Raw genomic sequence first — 23,476 nt, 5'->3', positions numbered from 1 at the left:
GGGGTTATGCTATGGATTGTGACATGGTGCCTGATGTCAGGCACCATGTAACATCCATATGATAAAGGCGATCATCTGAATACCTTTAAGGCGATTTGGCATGACATTGGCCGTTTGGCGTTTTTTCACGTATTGGGTGATTTCGGTTCTTGGGTGCGAGACTATTATTTGACATTAATGTTGAAAACTTATAGAAAAATATCCGAGGCGCAACTTTACATGGAGATTCAGTAATATCAAAGTTACAGATACTGGAAATGGCCGAGGAGGATAGCGTTACAAAATGAGCAAAGGTTGCCCCCTAGAGGAAGTCTGCAGAATGGCGGCTTATTTTGGTTCCTGTTAAGATCTGATTTGGAGGCCGCCCCATAGAAATGAATGGAACAGAAGCAGCAGCCATTCAAATGGGGGAACTCCGATGCCCCATTCTTGTGATCGGACCCCCTCTCATAATGCAGTATCTACAGTGTATAAGGGATAATATAGTATATAAGCCTGTGCAGAGATAACAGTCAGATCACGCTGTATACTTCCATACGTCTCTTTAATGTCTTGCGGTTTTCTATCGCAACATTTTATTACATAACACATTGAAGTTACAGCACTTAGTAAACCCTGCTCATATCTATCTATGTATACAAAAAATATTATTCTACGTATAAAAAATATTGCAGAAAAGAAGTCGCAAAACGGCCCCCAAAAAATTCTCAGGCACAGATGCGCATAGTCCTTACGTAACCACATCCATCTGTCTGACAACTCATTTGCCGTTCCCTGTTAGGAGTGCGGATCGTCTTCTTAAGCTTTGCTACCACAAGCTCTGCCCCCCTTCAATAACTAAATTGTGGCCGGTCATATAGTCGGAAGCTTCTGACGCCAGGTAGACCACAGCGGCCTGCAGATCAGTCACTTGTGCCAGGCACCCAGCAGGTATGTCGGCCAACCAGCGTGTTACGAGTGGCTTTAAGGCTTCTGAGTGGATGAGCGGAGTGTCTACGATGCCCCTAGAAGAGAAAAGAACAGAATATTGAATATTTTTTAAAAAAAAAAAACTTGTAATGGGTTCTTGTTCCATTTACAATAGTGGTATATTTTATGTGACCATTGGGGGCCCCTCAGGGTCCAGAACTAGTACCCTCTAAGGAGGGCCCGAGGGCTAGTTCACATGGGGCAAAATGGTCAGAATTTTGACGTGGAATCCGCGTCCAAATCCTGCCGCCTCCCATTGAAATCAATGGGAGCCGGTCATTTACTTTATCTGTGAGCGGTTTGTTCCCACTCACGAAAAAAAGAAGCGAGCTGCCCTTTCTTCAGGCGGATTCCGCGGCTGATTCAGCTACGGCCTCCGCCTCGCGACACCACCCTCCGGACTAGGCCCATTCATTTGGGCCTAATCCGGAGCGGAAAGGCGCCCCCTACTGACAATAGTTCTATACTCGAGTATAAGCCGAATTTTTCAGCACAGTTTTTGTGCTGAAAAAGCCCCCCTCGGCTTATACTCGAGTCAGAAAACAAAAGTGTCTGAAAGTACCTGGTCTACCGAATATAGGGTATCTGCAGTGCTCCTCTTCTGTCGGGAAGGGGTTAATAGGAGCAACGCAGATCCCCTATATTCATCCAGACTGAATTCCAAGTGGGGGGAAAAACCCCAGTCCTCAAGCTCAGGGAAGGGGCAGACAGACAACCAAAACACCCCCTCCCCTTCCCCAGCAACTACTGCACCCAAAAACTCCGACCATTTTAATTTTTGAAATTTTCCAGTAGCTGCTGCATTTCCCCCCTCGGCTTATACTCGAGTCAATAAGTTTTCCCAGTTTTTTGTGGTAAAAATAGGGCCCTCGGTTTATATTTGGGTCGGCTTATACTCGAGTATTTACGGTAGTTTCAGTAGGAAGCGCAGCTCTGAAGCACCAACTGCAGCTCTAACAAGTCTTATTGGCCACCTAGTCTTGTTTTCTATGTAATGCACGTCAAGGGTCCGGTGGACACGGTGCCCTCCATGATTCTGGTGCCCACTTTACTCTGGATCCGATTTTTAACAACAAATAATGGGCCAAAAATCACCGTTATTTAGTGGAATTTGGAATATTGAGCAAAAATAAGGTAAAAAAAAATTGCAGTAAAATAATAGAAAATAATTTGTATCGTTCCTAACTAAAGCTATGACAAAGTGGCTGATAACAGAAAACAATATTCGGTGTATAATAATAATTAAACGGTTTATAGTAATAAATTATAAGAATATCATAAATCTTTATGTAGATATAATGATGCAATAAATAATTATTAGTTGATATGAGCAGGAAGTCTGCTGAGCGTCGCAGAATATCCTCCCCTGCAATCGCATCCTCCTTTATAGCTCATTACTGATTCCATTCTCTAAAATAAATTATGTAGTAAATGTATCAGATAGTAAATACGCGACTGACCAGATCAATCAAGGAAAATCTATCCAGAACGAAGGCCGTGACACTTAAAGGGGTATTCCAGCAGTAGCAAAGGATAACCCAAATTTGCAGGGATCATAGCAGAGAACCCCGACCAATCACGAAAACAAAGGGGCCAGGGTCACCTAAGCATTTAGTCTGCACCGGGCTAAGTTGCAATACCTACACAGAACCTGCATGGTGGTGGCGCTATAAGCTAAAGAACTTAGAAGGAGCTATAGGGAACCAGCGGAGGCCCCCTTTATTCACCCTTACCAACACTGCAGTCCAGCTGAATGTTTTAGTCTTGCCCCAGAGTGAACTGTTACCTTTTAGACTGTGCCCATTTTCAGACCGGGACTTGCCCAAATTTGCCAGGATTGATGCCGAAAATTGGGGACAGTTGCATTCAGGGGTGAACCTAGCTTTTCTGACGCCTGAGGCGGACGACAGAAAGCCACCCCCCGCCCGGGAGGAGGGGGCGGGATGGGCGGGGCGGCGTTAGAGAGCAGGCAGGGAGAGGACCTGCTCTCTGCTAAGCGTGAGGGGAGGCCACTAGAGCAGCACTGCGTCCACAGGGCCTCCCCAATCCACCTCCCGCTTCCCGTGCTGCCGAGACGGTGACGCTAAGCCAGTCCAGGACAGCTTGTCCTTGTTTTTGTCTTTTGTGATCAGATATCATGGTGCAGCAGTTTAACCAATTGCAGACATTCAGATTAAGGGTGCATGCACACTACGTAACGCCGGGCGTGTATGAGAGCCGTACACGCCGGCGTTACAGCAGGGCTGCCGAACACTTCCCATTCACTTCAATGGGAGCGCTCGTAACAGCGGCGTTTACGAGCGCTCCCATTGAAGTGAATGGGAAGTGACCGGAAGCCCTGCTGTAACGCCGGCGTGTACGGCTCTCATACACGCCCGGCGTTACGTAGTGTGCATGCACCCTAAGAGAGGACCCAGCACTGAACGCTGGGCTACACACCTTATAAGAGAGGCTCCAACACTGAGAGCTGGGGTACTTCCCTTAGAATAGAGAACCCAGTACTGAATCCTGGGGTACTCCCATTATAAAAGAGGACCAAGCCCTGAGCCCTGGGGAACACCATTCATGACAAAGCACCCAGCACTGAACCCTGGGTTTACACCACTTACACTGTCAGGACTCCCAGGAACCTATCTATAAAACATAGTGTATGACACTGTCAGGGCTCCTAGGAACCTATCTATAATACATAGTGTATGACACTGTCAGGGCTCCTAGGAACCTATCTATAAAACATAGTGTATGACACTGCCAGGGCTCCTAGGAACCTATCTATAATACATAGTGTATGACACTGTCAGGGCTCCTAGGAACCTATCTATAATACATAGTGTATGACACTGTCAGGGCTCCTAGGAACCTATCTATAAAACATAGTGTATAACACTGTCAGGGCTCCTAGGAACCTATCTATAATACATAGTGTATGACACTGTCAGGGCTCCTAGGAACCTATCTATAAAACATAGTGTAGAACACTGTCAGGACTCCTAGGAACCTATCTATAAAACATAGTGTAGAACACTGTCAGGACTCCTAGGAACCTATCTATAAAACATAGTGTATGACACTGTCAGGACTCCTAGGAACCTATCTATAATACATAGTGTATAACACTGTCAGGGCTCCTAGGAACCTATCTATAATACATAGTGTATGACACTGTCAGGGCTCCTAGGAACCTATCTATAAAACATAGTGTAGAACACTGTCAGGACTCCTAGGAACCTATCTATAAAACATAGTGTAGAACACTGTCAGGACTCCTAGGAACCTATCTATAAAACATAGTGTAGAACACTGTCAGGACTCCTAGGAACCTATTTATAACACATAGTGTATGACACTGTCAGGGCTCCTAGGAACCTATCTATAAAACATAGTGTAGAACACTGTCAGGGCTCCTAGGAACCTATCTATAAAACATAGTGTAGAACACTGTCAGGGCTCCTAGGAACCTATCTATAATACATAGTGTATAACACTGTCAGGGCTCCTAGGAACCTATCTATAATACATAGTGTATAACACTGTCAGGGCTCCTAGGAACCTATCTATAAAACATAGTGTATGACACTGTCAGGGCTTCTATGAACCTATCTACAAAACATAGTGTAGAGTATTCTTAGAGCCTAGAAACCCATCTATCCCATTTCTAGCTCTAAGGAAAATGCAGCCGATAGGTAGATAGGGAACTACCCCTTTAAGTCATTCAGGGTCTCCTTCTCTACGGCGCCCAACAGAGGGCTCAAGTCACATACAATTAATTTGCCCCTCTTCCCCCGTCACCTTCCCCTCATCCTTCCCTAAAGCAACTGGGGCCAGTTTACTAAACACATCCTAAAGTTTGAGCCTCAGATAGCCCGGAGGGGCGGGAGAGGGGGGAGATGATGGTTGACTCACGACGCCTCGCCGAACCCCCAACCCCTGCAGCCTTGACAACCTCGATTAAAACAATGATTTCCCATTAAAATGTACAAACAGCATTAACATCCCATTTTATTAATGAGAACCGGACACAATAAAACTCAAAGACTTCAATTTCACCGGCGGCTGGCGTGGATGGAAGTGACACTGATTGGCGCTATCTCTCCGCGGCGTCATATTTGTGTTGTGCGCGACGTATAATTTCTGTAGCCCCGGAACAAATAAATTTACATATCTCTGCCGACAATGAAATTACATTTAACTTCTTATAGATGACAGTAACTAAAATCTGAACTGCCAATTGTAGTTCATTAGTGTGGCAGGGACGCTTTCCAAATGTTAATAAAAATTCCAACATGCTGATAAATTAGCGCTTCTAAGGAGCATGTGACACCCTGGTTAACATATTCAACCTCAATTATAATTCCCTTCAGCACCCTGTTATCTGAAACTTTCGCTGGCAATCAAAGGTGCTGTTTTTCAGCGGCCAATTTTCTAGATAATGTAGCTTATCAACACAGTGGGTAAACTTGCCAATGAAATCAAGCAGCACTGAACCACACACGCGCTAATTGCAATGCTTTTTTTATGCATATTTACAGCCTGTCATTTCAAAGAAATCAGTGGCCCATTGAGGCACCCGGTTAGCCGGGAGAAGTGACGCCTGCAAATGAAAATTAGCAAACAAACCGCTGACAAATATGAAATGAACAAATATATTAAAAAGGAGAAGAGAGAGAAAAAAAAAATTTGCTCCTTCTAGAACGTCCTCTCCGATTTAATTTAGGCAACGCAACGGTGATTCCGAAAGAGATTGGGGAGGAGGGTTGGTTCTGGAGTGGCGCGGAGTAGGACGAGATTCTATGAAGTTTAATGGTTGTGTAGTATAACGTATGCGATGATCCGATCTGCTTTAGGCGGAAACGCGTTGTAGCACTTTTCACAGAGAGTCTATAGAGGTTTCCTCTGCTTTACTTATACTTATTGGGAAAGGTATAATTGACATGTTCCGAAGACGCAACGGTTTTGGAAATGTGTATATTTTTGTGGAGTGTGTGGGATCCGCTAGATTGTATATGCCGTGGCAAAAATTGCACCACACTGTAGTGTTTAGGTCACGGACAGGGGCATAACTTGAAGGGGTGCAGAGGGTGCAGTCGCACCGGGGCCCAGGAGTCTTAGGCGTCAGTATTGAGATTGCAGCTTCCATCTGGCCCATAAGACAAGGAGCCCCACAGATTACCCGAACCACACTAAGGTGGATTAAACTGCTTAGACCCTTAACCATCACTACTAAGAATTCGCTATAGGGACAAAAGATTGCACCGAGCCCACAAGACTATAGTTACGCCACTGGTCACGGACTAAAGCTCCTTGCAGATGGCCATGTGCAAGGTGTGCTCTCGGGTCTTTCCAGAATAGCACACTGACCCATTCGTTTCTCTGGGCCCATGAACATCAGTGTGAATGACATGGTCCCATGTGAGGACAGTCTGGGCCACAAAATATGGACTAGGTCCTATTCCTGTCCGATTTTACAGCCATGCTTCCATGGCTCCGAATGGGGTCGCAGAAGCACAGAAGGCACACAGATGACAGCTCATTCATGGCCACCGTTATCTACAACCTGGCTTAACATTGGGTTATATTTGCAGATTTTGCTGCATTTTGTTGAGCCAAAGTCAGGATTGAATTGTAAAGGAATGGAAAATATAATGGATGATTATGTAGATAATCTGTCCTTAGTCCCAACAGCGGCACAACACGGCCTTGTGCCGCTGGTGGGACGACAGAGAATGGATGATTATGTAGATAATCTGTTTTCCCTTAGTCCCAACAGCGGCACAAGGCCGTGTTGTGCCGCTGGTGGGACAACAGGGAAAGGAAGTTCTTAGATGTTTCCCTTCTATTAAATCCCTTCCTGACTTTGCAGCAAAACCTGCAATAAAAAATGTTGCATTTCCGCAACGTGTGGCCTTAGGGTTCAGTTCCAAATTTTCAAGATCTCTCACTGGATGGGATCATCTCTGCATGAAACAATTTACACATTCCCAACACATTTATTAGAACTCACATCACTTTTTTGGCGTCTTTGAATGTAAATTTTCACCAGTTCCATCCGATGTCTGAATCTCCCGTTCCCATGTGATATGCCAGTCTTAATAAACGTGTCCTCCTAAATGAGAGATCTTCTTTATACCTATCAGGTCATGCTGGGACTTGTGGTTTGGCCCCAGGTTGGAGACCAAACCTTAGATTTCTACTTGGACTGTAGAAGCTATTCTGCTGATACTTGTATTTTTAACCCTTTTGTTGCCAGGTTTTCTCCATCACGTCCAGGGCGGTTTTACTGCAACCTAAGCCTGTATTTCCATTACTATCCAATAGCGCTAATTCTGGCCGCTGCCTCGAGCACTGTGAATAATGGATCATTTTGGCCAAGTACCACCAGATAATAGCCCTGATTTGTTTCCTAGTAAGATCTTCTGGAAGTCGTGTTGACATTCTCTAATGACTGGCCGTGTTCAAACAAACTGCTTCATCAGAGCAAATCCAGACAGCGGCAAATATTTCCTTCAAAAATATAATAGGAGGAAGAAATATTGTCCTCCCATTTGTACTATTCAGCGGCAAAGAAGAAATTAGGTGTCCTTATGTAGGAGGAAGGTCCGAGTGAAGAGCAATTATTTATTCCTTGCAGCGCTTAGAATAATATACCGCTCTTGACCCCACTTAAAGGGAAGGTTTAACTTTTTAACGCAACGTGATTTTTAGGTTCACGATTGCGTGCTGATAAATTTCTTAATATATCTTTATAGCAGTCGGAGCTCCGTTTTTCTGATACAGGGCTGCCAATGGCTGCAAAATGAATTGCTAAATCGTGTATGTTCGAAGTCACCACTAGGGGGAGCACTCTGTTATTATATTTGATTCAATGTATAAACAGTATGCAGGAAACTCCTCAGCTCCCTCTAGTGGTGAATACAGGCATCTATGAATAATCTGACTGTGAATCTGTGGAATAGCCTACCCTAGGAGCTGGTTATATACTGTAAAGACTATGAATCTGTAGAATAGCCTACCCCAGGAGTTGGTTCTATACTGTAAGGACTGTGAATCTGTGGAACAGCCTACGCTAGGAGCTGATTCTATATTTTAATGTCTGTGATTCTACAGAATAGCCTACCCTAGGAGCTGGTTCTATATTGTAATGTCTGTGATTCTGCAGAATAGCCTACCCTAGGAGCTGGTTATATACTGTAAGGACTGTGAATTTGTGGAATAGCCTACCCCAAGAGCTTGTTCTCTACTGTAAGGACTGTGAATCTGTGAAATAGCCTATCCCAGGAGCTGGTTATATACTGTAAAAACTATGAATCTGTAGAATAGCCTACCTCAGGAGGTGGTTCTATACTGTAAGGACTGTAAATCTGTGGAACAGCCTACGCTAGGAGCTGATTCTATATTTTAATGTCTGTGATTCTGCAGAATAGCCTACCCTAGGAGCTGATTCTATACTGCAAGCACGGTGAATCTCTGTGGAATAGCCTCCCAAAAGCTGGTTCTATACTGTAAGGACTGTAAATCTGTGGAATAGCCTACCCCAGGAGCTGGTTATATATGTAAAGACTATGAATCTGTAGAATAGCCTACCCCAGGAGTTGGTTCTATACTGTAAGGACTATGAATCTGTAGAATAGCCTACCCCAGGAGTTGGTTCTATACTGTAAGGACTGTGAATCTGTGGAACAGCGTACCCTAGGAGCTGATTCTATACTGCAAGGACTGTGAATCTGTGACATAGCCTATCCCAGGAGCTGGTTATATACTGTAAAGACTATGAATCTGTAGAATAGCCTACCCCAGGAGTTGGTTCTATACTGTAAGGACTGTGAATCTGTGGAACAGCCTACCCTAGGAGCTGGTTCTATATTGTAATGTCTGTGATTCTGCAGAATAGCCTACCCTAGGAGCTGATTCTATACTGCGAGCACTGTGAATCTCTGTGGAATAGCCTCCCAAAAGCTGGTTCTATACTGTAAGGACTGTAAATCTGTGAAATAGCCTACCCCAGGAGCTGGTCAAAGCAGCAACAGCTGACAGATTCAGAAGTCACCTATATGCCTTTCTATGGCAAAATAGCATTGATGCTAAAAAAAAGTGTCCTGCTCTGCAGACCCCCTCCCCAGTGATCCTGGCAGCAGGTGCTCAAACCCCTTCAGCGCCACCACAGGAGAAAGTAAGTATTAGATGGTGTCCAATAAATCAGAGGGCTTTATGCCTGATACTCAGAGGTGCTGGGTCCTCCTGATAGAGAGAGATGCTCTTTGTAATTGATTTGGGCAAAGGTGCCGAACAAATGAATTTAGGCTTAACCCGATGACATCCTATGTGTGCGGTGGTTTGCCAACTTTATACCAAAGTCCGATCTTGGGGCAAGAAGGATTGGGCTTTTATATTTGAATACAGTTCTTTTGCAAATAATCCACCATCAGAGGTGTCTGAGAGCAAATCACTCCTCCCATGGAGAATACATGCATGCTCAGCCGAGACAACCTTGTATGCTTATGCAGCAGTCAGAAAGAATAGCTGCCAGCCGAGAAGATGTGCGGTCACCTTCATAGATGGAGGGTCCTGAACGTGGGACCTAAACCCAGAATACACTAAAACACTTTCCATCTCTACTTCCACTTTTCACAATGAATGTGAACGGTCCCAAATGTCATTACATAAAATACACATTCATTCTCATTTGCAAACCAATTTGAAGCTTAATAGGCCAATGAGAATTTTTGGCCTCATCTGCAAATCATTTCACCGGATCAGTACGAAGCCAATACCCCCGTTCCTCCTAATGATCGCTAATCGCTTGACAGTATCGTGTCACCTTTAAAAATCCTACAGAAGCCAAAGTGACCAATACGAGTGGCGAGGAGATGGCAACCTCTGATACAATCTCGATGTCTCCCCATGGCGCATAAGGATAGTGCCAAGTTTTGGCACGCTCGGCAATGAAGACCGTGCGCGAAGACGCCGTAGGATGAAGCGTGAGTGCAGAGAATCCTTGGTTGTGTTACTTTGGAGACCTGCCATTGTGCATCTTCGTAGGCAAGAATCATTTGAATTATTTCCAGATTACCTACAGCAAGTGCCAACGTACTAATGTGCTGGTGTATTGACTACGCTGCGCTAACAGCCTATTAGTGATTTATTTCCCACGCCAGAATTTCATTTAGGAAAAAATGAAAACCTTTCCTAGAAAAAAAAATAATAAGAGCAATGCACATTTAGTAATTACAATTCCTTCTTCTATCTTGGGATTTATCGAACAGAATTTATGTGTCCTGCGCTCAACATTTGATGAAAGGTCTAGGACGGGATTTCAAAGTCGGTTTTGGGTTCCTCTACTTGTTCATGGCAATGATATCATACAGTAAAGGTAGTCGTAGACCTTCGATGAAGGCTCACATGGCCAGCAGATGTTCCTTAGAACCTCCTCGATACACATAGACGCTTGGTTCAGCCAAACATGGGTGTGATGTCCATGGGTGGTGGTGGTTTGTAGATAGGGGATGTGTCCATAACGGGACAACCCCTATAAGAAACCCAATGAATAAAGCAGAAAACTGACCTATAGGTCCTGGGTTCTGTTGTGCTAAATGCATCACATACCACTGAATACGGTCAAGAATTTTTTAGGTGTCAGCCAATAATCTCCATATGTACTCACGGGGATATGCAGTTGACCCTCACGCCTCTGTCAATCCATTCTGTCCCCAATGTTTGGGTTAATTTCACCACCCCGGCTTTGGACGTGTTGTACGCCAGCTGCTTCTGAGGGTGCGGCACTGCAAGAAAGAAGAGGAGGAAGAATTGATTCCTAATCCGAAACCGATGAAAACATTTGGTAGAGAAAGTCTTCATGGTCAGATATTCGGAAGGAGAAAGAGGTAGCCATATTCCACATCGTACTCATGTGCGGTCCTATAATACAGACTATTTTGGAGGTACGTGTCCTCACCATGGTACATGGCACATCGGTAGACACTGTAGGGCAAGATGGGGCATTGAGTTTCAAAAAGATTCTGATTGCTGGGATGGTGACGGAACCAGGGTTGCGAAGGGTCCTTGAGTGCCCCATAGGGATGGAGTGGAGTGACCCCCAAAGTGAAGATCTATAGCAGTGCTGTAGAAGGAATGAAGAGACAATCGATCATAGACACAACTGCTCCATTCACATTGTTCACTCAGACTCACTTGCAGACCCCTGTTCTCATGATTTCAAGGAGGGTCTGATCTCTCGGACACCCACTGATCCTCTATTTTATGCAAAGGGAGTAAATGTTATTAGCAAGAAAACCCTGTTAAAGACTTCCAGGAACGTATCCCACCTATTATGCTAGACCATCATAGAGATTGTCAGCAGGTCTCTCCAAATTTAAAGGGGTTTTCTGGGACTTAATAAGTGCTAACTCATCCTCAATAAAGGTCCAACACCTGGGATCACAAAAGATCACCTTATGAAGCCACAGCGACACTCCTTCAATTTCGCTGCCGCTTCACGGGCCATTTGACATCATGTTCATTGGTCAATTGAATAGGGCTAAGATGCAATACCAAGCACAGCCACTATACAATGTATGGCGCTGTCCTTGGTTTTCTGTGAAGACCCATCCAAAGACTGTTGTCGCTTCCAACATTTCCTGGGTGTCCAAACCCCAAGAATCTTCAAGTGATAAACCTCATAAGCCTGCAAAATCCATTTTACCAGATCTGGTCTGCAGATAAATATCTCATGTCTATGGCCAGTTATACACTGGATGTAGACACCTAGATATAAGTATTACCAGGAGACATTCCTGGTTTTATAGACATTTGCCCAATGTCTTTTCTATAGACATATGTACACCTAAGCTTGGGTCCCGATTGAGTGCTCTCCTTGGATATTTTTAGTCTGCCCAATATATTTGACAAATTTTTGTTTATTTTTGGATCGATCAGATATAAATTCCATAGAAATTGTCAGTGTGAATTTTTGTTCTTTAGGCTTTAGTCCATGTTAATGCTCCCCCCAGCCGGTTGGTTGGCTCTCGCCTGGCGCTAGATGAGTTACCGCCATAATCTGCTGCTTCTATAACAAGATTTGCAAAAACAGACTTTTTTGTTGAAAGATTCTGTAGCGAATTCATCCTTCTAGATTTTCCCTGTGGCGGTGAGCTGCTAAACACACATTTTATTAAACACATTTACAGAACAGTCAGGAGCTCCCTCGTAGCTTTTCAGAAAACTCATTCAGTATTTCACTAGGATCGTTTCAACCCTCGCAGAAGTTGTTATTTTTGAGAGATGCTTTAAAGTATGAAGGATAAGTCTCCGGAGGACGGCAGCGGCTGAGCGGAGAAGCTGAAGACCAGGTGGAGCAGGCTTAGGCAGCGTATTGGGTCTCCACACTACAAATCCCAGCATGTGCTCTAGTCTTATGGGAACCCACAGAATAAACAGCAAATCCGTCCTATGGGTTTTATATTAGAAGCACTTAAAGGGAGTGTATCACCAGAGCCGGTCATATCTACCGAGCCCTGCAGATAGACATGTTACGGTCACATGAATCAAATGCTGTTTTCCCCTTGTGAATCGCTGCCTCCCTTGCAGAGATATTGTCATTTTTGACAACGCACAGAAAGGCTCTTTGGAGCAATGAGGGTGTTGCTATTGCACCAAAGACGAAAGCAGTAATACCCTCATTGCTCCACAGAGCTCATTTTCATATTGACAAAACTGGTGATATCTCCGGAACAGAGGCAGCAATTCACAAAGGGAAAACAATTTGATTTTGGTGACACTAACCTATCTATCTGCAGAGAAAAATGAGAACAAAAAGGATGAAGTCCAGCGGATCCTTCCAGTTAAAATGCTTCTTTATTGTAACAATACGTTAAAAAAGGACTGGGGTGATATGCAGGGTCTGGTGACAGTAACCTATCTATCTGCAGGGCTGGGGTGATATGCTGGGTCTGGTGACAGTAACCTATCTATCTGCAGGGCTGGGGTGATATGCTGGTTCTGGTGACACTAACCTATCTATCTGCAGGGCTGGGGTGATATGCTGGTTCTGGTGACAGTAACCTATCTATCTGCAGGGCTGGGGTGATATGCTGGGTCTGGTGACAGTAACCTATCTATCTGCAGGGCTGGGGTGATATGCTGGGTCTGGTGACAGTAACCTATCTATATGCAGGGCTGGGGTGATATGCTGGTTCTGGTGACAGTAACCTATCTATCTGCAGGGCTGGGGTGATATGCTGGTTCTGGTGACAGTAACCTATCTATCTGCAGGGCTGGGGTGATATGCTGATTCTGGTGACAGTAACCTATCTATCTGCAGGGCTGGGGTGATATGCTGGGTCTGGTGACACTAACCTATCTATCTACAGGGCTGGGGTGATATGCTGGGTCTGGTGAGACTAACCTATCTATCTGAAGGGCTGGGGTGATATGCTGGTTCTGGTGACAGTAACCTATCTATCTGCAGGGCTGGGGTGATATGCTGGGTCTGGTGACACTAACCTATCTATCTACAGGGCTGGGGTGATATGCTGGGTCTGGTGAGACTAACCTATCTATCTGAAGGGCTGGGGTGATATGCTGGTTCTGGTGACAGTAACCTATCTATCTACAGGGCTGGGGTGATATGCTGGTTCTGGTGACACTAACCTATCTATCTACAGGGCTGGGGTGATATGCTGGGTCTGGTGAGACTAACCTATCTATCTGCGGGGCTGGGGTGATATGCTGGGTCTGGTGACGTTACGAGCGCTCCCATTGAAGTGAATGGGAAGTGTTCGGCAGCCTGCCGTAGCGCCGGCGTGTATGGCTGTAATACACGCCCGACGTTACTCCGTGTGAATGCTCCCTAAAAAGGCCTCTCACCCCCATATGAGGAAGTCAATACTATAATAATTGGGGACCCAATTCAAAGACTTACATTCATTGAACATTTTTGGATTTTAGGGTGAAACTATTCTGCAAAACTTCTCCAAGTACTTTCTGCCTAAAAGGGTTCATCCAGGCTTCCAAAAACAGTGCCACGGCTGTATAATATCGTATCTCAGCCACATCCATGTTGCGTCATCAGACCCGACTCACGGACAGGTGTGGCACTATTTTTGGATGGAAATTTTTCAAATTTTGACAATTTCTTTGAAGTCTTATCTGACAGAGACACACTCGAGAAAAAGTTACTAATTTGCAACACCAACATTCTATAGACTGCCTATAGGAAGGCCAGAAGAAGTTTTTAACTCCACGCTCTCCACCTTTTGGTGCGCCATCACCTCCACTCCCCCATGTGTGAACTCGGCCGTAACCACTAAGTCAACTCATTTCGATCCTTAATTATTTATAAGGTGCGCATTTACCTTTAACAACTCTCAATACCTTGTAATAATTTCCAGACATAAACTCCCAGCCAGCCCCTCTTAAATCATGACTTAACGACTTCTCCAAAAATTATAATTGCAACCTTTTTTAGAGTCCTTGTCCTGAGTGTTTCAGACCCCTCCCCCGACAAAAAAAATTGGAATGAAAAAAAAATTTCTGTTTTTAATTATAAATAGGACAGGTGGCGCAGACACTTAACCAAGGACTCGTAACACAATTATAAATGCATTTTTGAAGGAACGTTTATAGTCGCTTTGTAATAAACTGCACAGAATGCTGTCGAATGTCATACTGGGCACTGTAAAAATAAATGGTATTCCCAAAGAAAATAAAAAAGGCTGCATATTTATATAACATTCAGCAGATGGATGTAATATTAACTTAGTGGTTTTGTGTTGTAGTTTTATGGCCGCTAGATTTTCTTGCCTAACTTGGCAGCTCAAAGCACCGTTTGATTTTTGGATTTGGACAATACTGAAACAGATGTCCAGACCAATAAAATAAATTCCTGAAGGGCTATGCTTAATTTGTGTAATTGATCAATTTTTGTTCCATGGGCCTCGGATCACCAGAAAGTAACTGCCTTCCAGATTAGCTCAGCAGTCGGGATTTTTCTCCATATGTTACAATGGTTTATTGGCTCTCGGACGACACTGCTGATACAGCGAGGCTGGTCGAGGCACCTGTTGGCAACTATAAAGAGGTTTAACAACTGGCGTTACAGTCTGGAATGGAGCGAAAGTTACTAGACAAATATTGCACATAATTCTCGCTTAAAGTGCCAGGTTTGTGGGACCAACAGTCGCCGGTTAGAGCCAAGACGTTTACTTAAAGGTGCGAGGGTCGATAGAGGACTCTACAGGAACGAGAGGTCGGGTATATTTAATAAGTGTAGTGGATAGATGGATAGATAGATAGATAGATAGATAGATAGATAGATAGATAGATAGATAGATAGATAGATAGATAGATAGATAGGAGGTAGATGGATAGATAGATAGATAGATAGTAGATGATAGATAGATAGATAGATAGATAGATAGATAGATAGATAGATAGATAGATAGATAGATAGATAGGAGGTAGATGGATAGATAGATAGATAGATAGTAGATGATAGATAGATAGATAGATAGATAGATAGATAGATAGATAGATAGATAGATAGATAGGAAATGGAAAAAATGGCAGCACTCCAATATTTAGAAAAAGTGTGGACTCTACAGGAACAAGAGGTCAGGTATATTTAATAAGTGTAGTGGATAAATGGATAGATAGATAGATAGATAGATAGATAGATAGATAGATAGATAGATAGGAGATGATAGATAGATAGATAGATAGATAGATAGATAGATAGATAGATAGGAGGTAGATGGATAGATAGATAGATAGATAGATAGATAGATAGATAGATAGATAGAAGGTAGATGGATAGATAGATAGATAGATAGATAGATAGATAGGAGGTAGATGGATAGATAGATAGATAGATAGATAGATAGATAGATAGATAGGAGGTAGATAGATAGATAGATAGATAGATGATAGATAGATAGATAGATAGATAGATAGATAGATAGATAGATAGATAGGAGATAGATAGATAGATAGATAGATAGATAGATAGATAGATAGGAGGTAGATAGATAGATAGATAGATAGATAGATAGACAGATGATAGATAGATAGATAGATAGATAGATAGATAGATAGATAGATAGAAACCTCCTATCTGCTCTGATCAGACGCCATCATGATTTTTAGATTACTTTTATTCTGTGCTCTGTTATCAACCCCATGCTACTTCAGATGATCATGTGGACAGCTGAAGCCAGTACCATCTCTGCCTGCTGGGGCAGTGTAACTATCTTATTCTCTATATTCTTATAAAAGACTATAACAATATAGTCAAGGGGACTGAGTAATCACCAACAGTAACAGTAATAGGAGTTTGTGCCCCCCCCCCTCCCCTTCCCCTTTGGTTTGTCTTGGTGGTACAGTCCAAGCAATTTCATCCTACAATCAGCACCGATGGCTGAGATAATGACACCAAGGTAGAACACAAATACTTGGTATTGTCAGCGGGTCATTATAAGATCACGTGAATTTTCATACCCCAAAAAATTATTTAGAAAAATATATACCAAAGTGTTGCCATAATTTTTTTCTATTTTTTTGCAAAATTTATGATAAAAAAATCCCAAATTACAACCGCTAAATCCTTGATTATCAATTTACGAGAGCGAGTTACAATATTAATGAGCTCTTCCCGCCACAGTTTGCACAGGTGCGCCGCTCACACACAGGTTAAGGAGGCCGTAAATGTTTGCTAATATATTTTTTGACCTGATACATAGTGTCAGTGATTTACCACTTTCCGATACATGCTTAATTAAATCAGATGGCATGATTACTAATTAAACTATGAATTCCAAAGCCCGACTGTCAACTCTCATCACTCACCTATTAAACTTGCCATAGACGCGGTATTAATTATCTTCCCATATCCTTGACTCAGCATTATGCGGCCCGCAGCCTACGAAAAGAATTACAGAGATGACATACGACCCCTTTTGGGAGAATGAGATTATCATAAATTATGACTTTCACTAAAATGTTTTTGAAAAAAAAAATAAAAAATCTGTTGATTGTTTCTTTGGGGAAAAAAAAAAAACGCTTACCAAAAAACAATAATAAATAGAGATGAGCAAACAGTGTTCTATCGAACACATGTTCGATCGGATATCAGGGTGTTCGCCATGTTCGAATCGAATCGAACACCGCGTGGTAAAGTGCGCCAAAATTCGATTCCCCTCCCACCTTCCCTGGCGCCTTTTTTGCACCAATAACAGCGCAGGGGAGGTGGGACAGGAACTACGACACCGGGGGCATTGAAAAAAATTGGAAAAAGTCATTGGCTGCCGAAATCAGGTGACCTCCATTTTAGACGAATAGTGGATTTCAAATCCGGGTCATATGAGAATGTGAACTTTGTGACTATGAGACAGGGATAGCTGTACAGGCAGGGATAGCTAGGGATAACCTTTATTTAGGGGGGAATGTTATTAAAAATAACTTTTTGGGGCTCTATCGGGTGTGTAATTGTGATTTTTGTGAGATAAACTTTTTCCCATAGGGATGCATTGGCCAGCGCTGATTGGCCGAATTCCGTACTCTGGCCAATCAGCGCTGGCCAATGCATTCTATTAGCTTGATGAAGCAGAGTGTGCACAAGGGTTCAAGCGCACCCTCGGCTCTGATGTAGCAGAGCCGAGGCTGCACAAGGGTTCAAGCGCACCCTCGGCTCTGATGTAGGAGAGCCGAGGGTGCACTTGAACCCTTGTGCACCCTCAGCTCTGCTACATCAGAGCCGAGGGTGCGCTTGAACCCTTGTGCACACTCTGCTTCATCAAGCTAATAGAATGCATTGGCCAGCGCTGATTGGCCAATGCATTCTATTAGTCCGATGAAGTAGAGCTGAATGTGTGTGCTAAGCACACACATTCAGCTCTACTTCATCGGGCTAATAGAATGCATTGGCCAGCGCTGATTGGCCAGAGTACGGAATTCGGCCAATCAGCGCTGGCTCTGCTGGAGGAGGAGTCTAAGATCGCTCCACACCAGTCTCCATTCAGGTCCGACCTTAGACTCCGCCTCCTCCAGCAGAGCCAGCGCTGATTGGCCGAATTCCGTACTCTGGCCAATCAGCACTGGCTAATGCATTGTATTGGCGTGATGAAGCAGTGCTGAATGTGTGTGCTTAGCACACACATTCAGCTCTACTTCATCGGGCTAATAGAATGCATTGGCCAATCAGCGCTGGCCAATGCATTCTATTAGCGTGAACTGAGTTTGCACAGGGGTTCTAGTGCACCCTCGGCTCTGCTACATCAGATTGCTACATCTGATGTAGCAGTGCCGAGTGTGCATCAGATGTGTAGTTGAGCAAAACTGACTCAGCACTGCTAAGTCTCTGCATTCGCATAGGAATGCATTGGCCAGCCTTCGGCCAATCAGCGCTGGCTCTGCCGGAGGAGGCGGAGTCTAAAGTCGGACCTGAATGGAGACTGGTGTGGAGCGATCTTAGACTCCGCCTCCTCCAGTAGAGCCAGCGCTGATTGGTCGAGTTCCGTACTCTGGCCAATCAGCACTGGCCAATGCATTTCTATGGGGAAAAGTTAGCTTGCGAAAATCGCAAACTGACAGGGATTTCCATGAAATAAAGTGACTTTTATGCCCCCAGACATGCTTCCCCTGCTGTCCCAGTGTCATTCCAGGGTGTTGGTATCATTTCCTGGGGTGTCATAGTGGACTTGGTGACCCTCCAGACACGAATTTGGGTTTCCCCCTTAACGAGTTTATGTTCCCCATAGACTATAATGGGGTTCGAAACCCATTCGAACACTCGAACAGTGAGCGGCTGTTCGAATCGAATTTCGAACCTCGAACATTTTAGTGTTCGCTCATCTCTAATAATAAATACATTGAGATTAAAAATGGAAAAGAAATTAAAAAAATAATGAATAAATCAAGATAAAGAATGAAACACAAATTTTACCAAATTTTTTAAAAAAAAGTAATAGTAAAAATATATTTTATTGAACTATGGGATGCCGTCCATCATGGTGGAAACTGTAGGATAGTTTTTGTTTTTTGCAGCATTTTGTTTTATAGCTTTTTTATCTACTTGAGTCTTAAAATGTAGAAACAATCCTGGAGCAATTCACTGACCTAAATTTTGGCACCAATTTTACACCAAGAAAACTGTAAACAGTCTTAACCGTCATTTATTATGTGGTTTACTCAACAGTGGGTGTGGTTTTTCAGTAAAGGGGTGTGGCTTAAGATGCAACATTGTTGCAAAGTAGGTCAACCAATAGGTGTTGTAAAATTAGACTATGGGGTCTAACGATACACCAAAATTTGTCATTCAGTTGGAGTCCAGATTTCCTGGTTCCAGTTCACATTGCCTAAATAGTAGCCAATATCGGACTAGCTTCCAATTAAGAGACACAAGGAGTTGTCCAAGACTTAAAAACCAAATTCCACTTCTTCTTCCTCACGTCCGTTGATCCCATGACCATGCTACAGTTAAGCCCCATTTATGTGAATGGCACTGGGCTGCAACAGGGTCATGTGATCAAGGGACGTGATGTCACTTCCTCAGAGGAGGAAGTGGAACTCAATGTCATAGTCCTGGATAACCCCTTTAATAATCCCTTTAATAACTGTTGCTCAATATGGGAAGTCAAGAAGCTGTAGTAGATTCCAGATATTGCTTCCACCAATTTTCTCATATAAGTAATATTAAATGCATTAGACCATAAGACCACGCCTTATCTCCTTATTGAGAAAGTGGCATGAATGGCAAAAAATTTTTATAAAAAAAATGGCCAATTTTTTGCATTAAACTGGAGTGCACCAAAGAGTGCACCTTTTTGCCTGTAATTTTTATTATATCAATGTGCCCCCGTGACTTTTTACATTGGTTCCCCACATATTCGTTCCTTGCAGTCCAAACAAGCACCATGTTCAACATTTTTTTGCAAAAATTAAATTGTGAATTGAATTTGCATAAATTAAATTTTCTACCACTTGTCCTGTTGGACAGGGGTAACGACGACAACGGAGTGAATGAGGCCTAATAAGAAGAAATGATACCTGAGTTAAAATCCCTTTGAATTTAGTCTCCACCAATCCCATTCTATAGATTTATCAATGAAAAAGCCGAAATCTCCAAATTAATTAGCAGTTTGAGTTGTTAATCCTAATTAGCGATTAGACACCAGCTCAGAAAGGCCGCACTTCAAAGTCTATCTAAAGTATTCATTTACTTAGCATCAGAGAAGCGCTGAATGAGCCCGCTAATACTGGAGATTTGTTGCTCCTTCAAACCGGGCCCCACCCGATAACACTTAAAGGGGTGAGTTATCAGTGCTACATTAATTAACTAAAAGTGCTTTACAAATTATTCATTATTGTGCCAATTATGCTGAGAGGAGAATGCTAGAAGAAAACAAACCAGTATACATTGCTTCCAACCTTGCCTGGGTATGTGGTCGCGTGATACAGTGTTCTCGTCAGGGATCTAAGCTTAGGCTTACACCTGTTTTTGTTGTGTATTTTTTAATAGGACAGATCCCGTGTGGCTCGTGGGACTGGAATTAATGCTTTAAAAAAAAGCCAAAAAATATAAAATTGGTCAAATCACAAATCCCTGTTCCTCATGTGGTCAACACACTCTTCTTCTGCTGCTGCTGCTGCCATTATTGTGGTTATTTAGTTAGTTATGGTTTGTTTCCCATCCAATAAATGACTCTAACCTTGTTATACACAGCCCTGTCCTCACTGGCATAATCACATATAGGAAGAGGTCACTGCCTCCCGTAAGGTCAAAACACTCTTCTCCTTCTGCTGCTGCCATCATTGTGGTGATCTCATTTCATTGATTTTTATCTCCGTCCATTGAATGACAATGCACTTGCTTCACACCACCCTGTCCTCACTGGCATAATCACATATATGAAGAGGTCACTGTCTCCCATAAGATTGACACACTCTTCACCTGCTGCTGCCATCATTGTGGTGGTTTCATTTAATTGTTTAATTTATCTTTTTCTAATAGATGACTCTGCCCTTGTTACAAACAGCCCTGTCCTCCCTGGTATAATCACATATATGAAGAGGTCACTGCCTCCCGTAAGATCAACACACTCTTCACCTGCTGCTGTCATCATTTCTAAGACCAGATTGCTTACAGAGTTTGTAATTCTTCTCAAATTATGACAATTTTTCTTCAATTACAAGCATCTTATTAAGATAATTTTGTAAGTTGAGAAGTCACTGTACCACACAACACCAGTACATTCTTCTTCCACTGCTGTCATACTGTAATTCTCATGGTCTGTTTGTTTACAAAGTTTATCTCCGCAACGCAAACAGATCACCGACATTGTTCCTAGTCAATCACTTTCCCCTACAAAATCAGAACGAAAACTCTTTCGCTGTTGTCATGGTTCTCACAGTCTAATTGGTTACAAGATTTTGTAAGACCACCTGAATCATGACATTACCTTTGTCACATGCAGCCCTGGCTAACATAAGATTATAAATGGACAGGCAAGCACACTTCTCTCCTGCTGCTGTCATAATTTAATTGCTTAAAAAGATTCTATCCCCATCCAAATGATGATTGTAACTCTGTCACATGTATCCCTGTCATTGTTGACATAATAGCAGGTCACTGCCTCCCATAAGAGCAGCACACTCCTTTTCCGCTGTCAGAATGTTCAAGGTCTTATTGAATACAAGGTTTTAGTTCTTATCCAAATCGTAATATCACCTTTGTCACTTGAATCCCTTTCCTTACCAGCATACAGTAATCACATTAGTGAATAGGTCACTGCCTCCCATAAGATCAGCACACTACTCCTCTGATGCTGTCGTCATTCTCATAGTCTGGTTACAATGTTTCTATCCTCATCCAAATTATCATCTTATTATTATCACCTTTGTCACATGCTTGTTAACACAATCCTCACTAGTAGGTCACTGTTTCCCTCAAGACCAGCACTCTCCTCTCCGGGTCCGGTCACTATTTCTATAATTTCATTGGATCTTAATACTTCATGGTATCCATTCTCAGTCTCAGTCTGGCCTACTACATATCTCTACTATTCTATCGTTATGTCGGGACTCAATGACCTAACACTTACATCCTCTATTATCAGAACCTCCCACGCTCGTATACAAGACTTCTCCCGAGCTGCACCACTTCTCTGGAATGCTCTACCCCGGACAATCAGATTAACTCCCAATTTCTACAGCTTCAAGCACAAACTAATGACACATCTTATCAGACAGGCCTATCACAATCCCTAATGTAAACCCTTCCATACCGTAATTAGAATCCCTATAATGAACCCTCCTCTGTTCCCCCTTCAACCTCACCCTACACAATGTGATACCATTTCAGGCTAACTTTATATGTCCAGACACCATCTGTACGTTAAAGGACAGGACTGTTGACAGCTCATACAGTTTTGTTTGTGTAAAGACAGTAACCTCTATCACAAAATTGTCTGACCATTGTATAGGCAATGCTACCAACGATGCCGCCCCTGCTACCTCTTGTGTCACCCCCTCTACCTCATAGATTGTAAGCTCTTGCGAGCAGGGCTCTCAGTCCCATTGTGTGAAGTGACTATTTCTCTGTAATGTATCTTTTTGTCTGTATTTCAACCCTAGAAATTGTACAGTGCTGCAGAATATGTTGGCACTATATAAATAAAATTCATTATTATTATAAAAAATGACCTGTCCTCACTAGTAGGTCACTGCCTCCCTCAAAATCAACACACTCCTCTCCTGCTGCTGTCACCATTTCTATCATTTAATTGTGTCTTTACACTTCTCTCACAGGATAACCCTTCTCCTAAGTCTCAGTATGGCCTACTATATATCCCTACTTTGATATCATGATATCAGGCCTGTCCTCACTTGTAGGTCACTTTCCCCTACAAGACCAGCACACTCTTCACTTGCTGTTGTTACCAATTCTAAAAATGTAATTAAATCTTTACATTACTATCATAGGGTACCCCTTCTAGTATGTCTCAGTATGGCCTACTATATATCCCTACTTTGATATCATGATATCAGTCCTGTCCTCACTAGTAGGTCACTTTCCCCTACAAGATCAGCACACTCTTCACCTGCTGTTGTTACCAATTCTAAAAATGTAATTAAATCTTTACATTACTATCATAGGGTACCCCTTCTAGTATGTCTCAGTATGGCCTACTATATATCCCTACTTTGATATCATGATATCAGGCCTGTCCTCACTTGTAGGTCACTTTCCCCTACAAGACCAGCACACTCTTCACTTGCTGTTGTTACCAATTCTAAAAATGTAATTAAATCTTTACATTACTATCATAGGGTACCCCTTCTAGTATGTCTCAGTATGGCCTACTATATATCCCTACTTTGATATCATGATATCAGTCCTGTCCTCACTAGTAGGTCACTTTCCCCTACAAGATCAGCACACTCTTCACCTGCTGTTGTTACCAATTCTAAAAATGTAATTAAATCTTTACATTACTATCATAGGCTACCCCTTCTAGTATGT

General features: G+C 42.9%; 1 protein-coding gene across 1 annotated transcript in view; it reads right to left on the bottom strand.

Moving 5' to 3' along the window:
• Positions 1–734: 734 nt before the first annotated feature.
• LOC142218658 (uncharacterized) overlaps positions 735–23,476 on the bottom strand; it is a 35,390-nt gene continuing 12,648 nt past the window's right edge. The window contains exons 9-11 of the mRNA XM_075287514.1: positions 16,804–16,876; positions 10,628–10,745; positions 735–1,004 (exon numbers count right to left, since the gene is read on the bottom strand). Of these exons, the coding sequence (XP_075143615.1) occupies positions 809–1,004; positions 10,628–10,745; positions 16,804–16,876 (387 nt within the window). The 3' untranslated portion in view covers positions 735–808. The remainder of the gene's footprint in view (positions 1,005–10,627; positions 10,746–16,803; positions 16,877–23,476) is intronic.

This window comes from Leptodactylus fuscus, chromosome 9 (assembly GCF_031893055.1).
Source record: "Leptodactylus fuscus isolate aLepFus1 chromosome 9, aLepFus1.hap2, whole genome shotgun sequence".
NCBI lineage: Eukaryota > Metazoa > Chordata > Amphibia > Anura > Leptodactylidae > Leptodactylus > Leptodactylus fuscus.
Note: the sequence above shows the minus strand (reverse complement) of the source record. Positions and strands in the feature narration are given on the sequence as shown.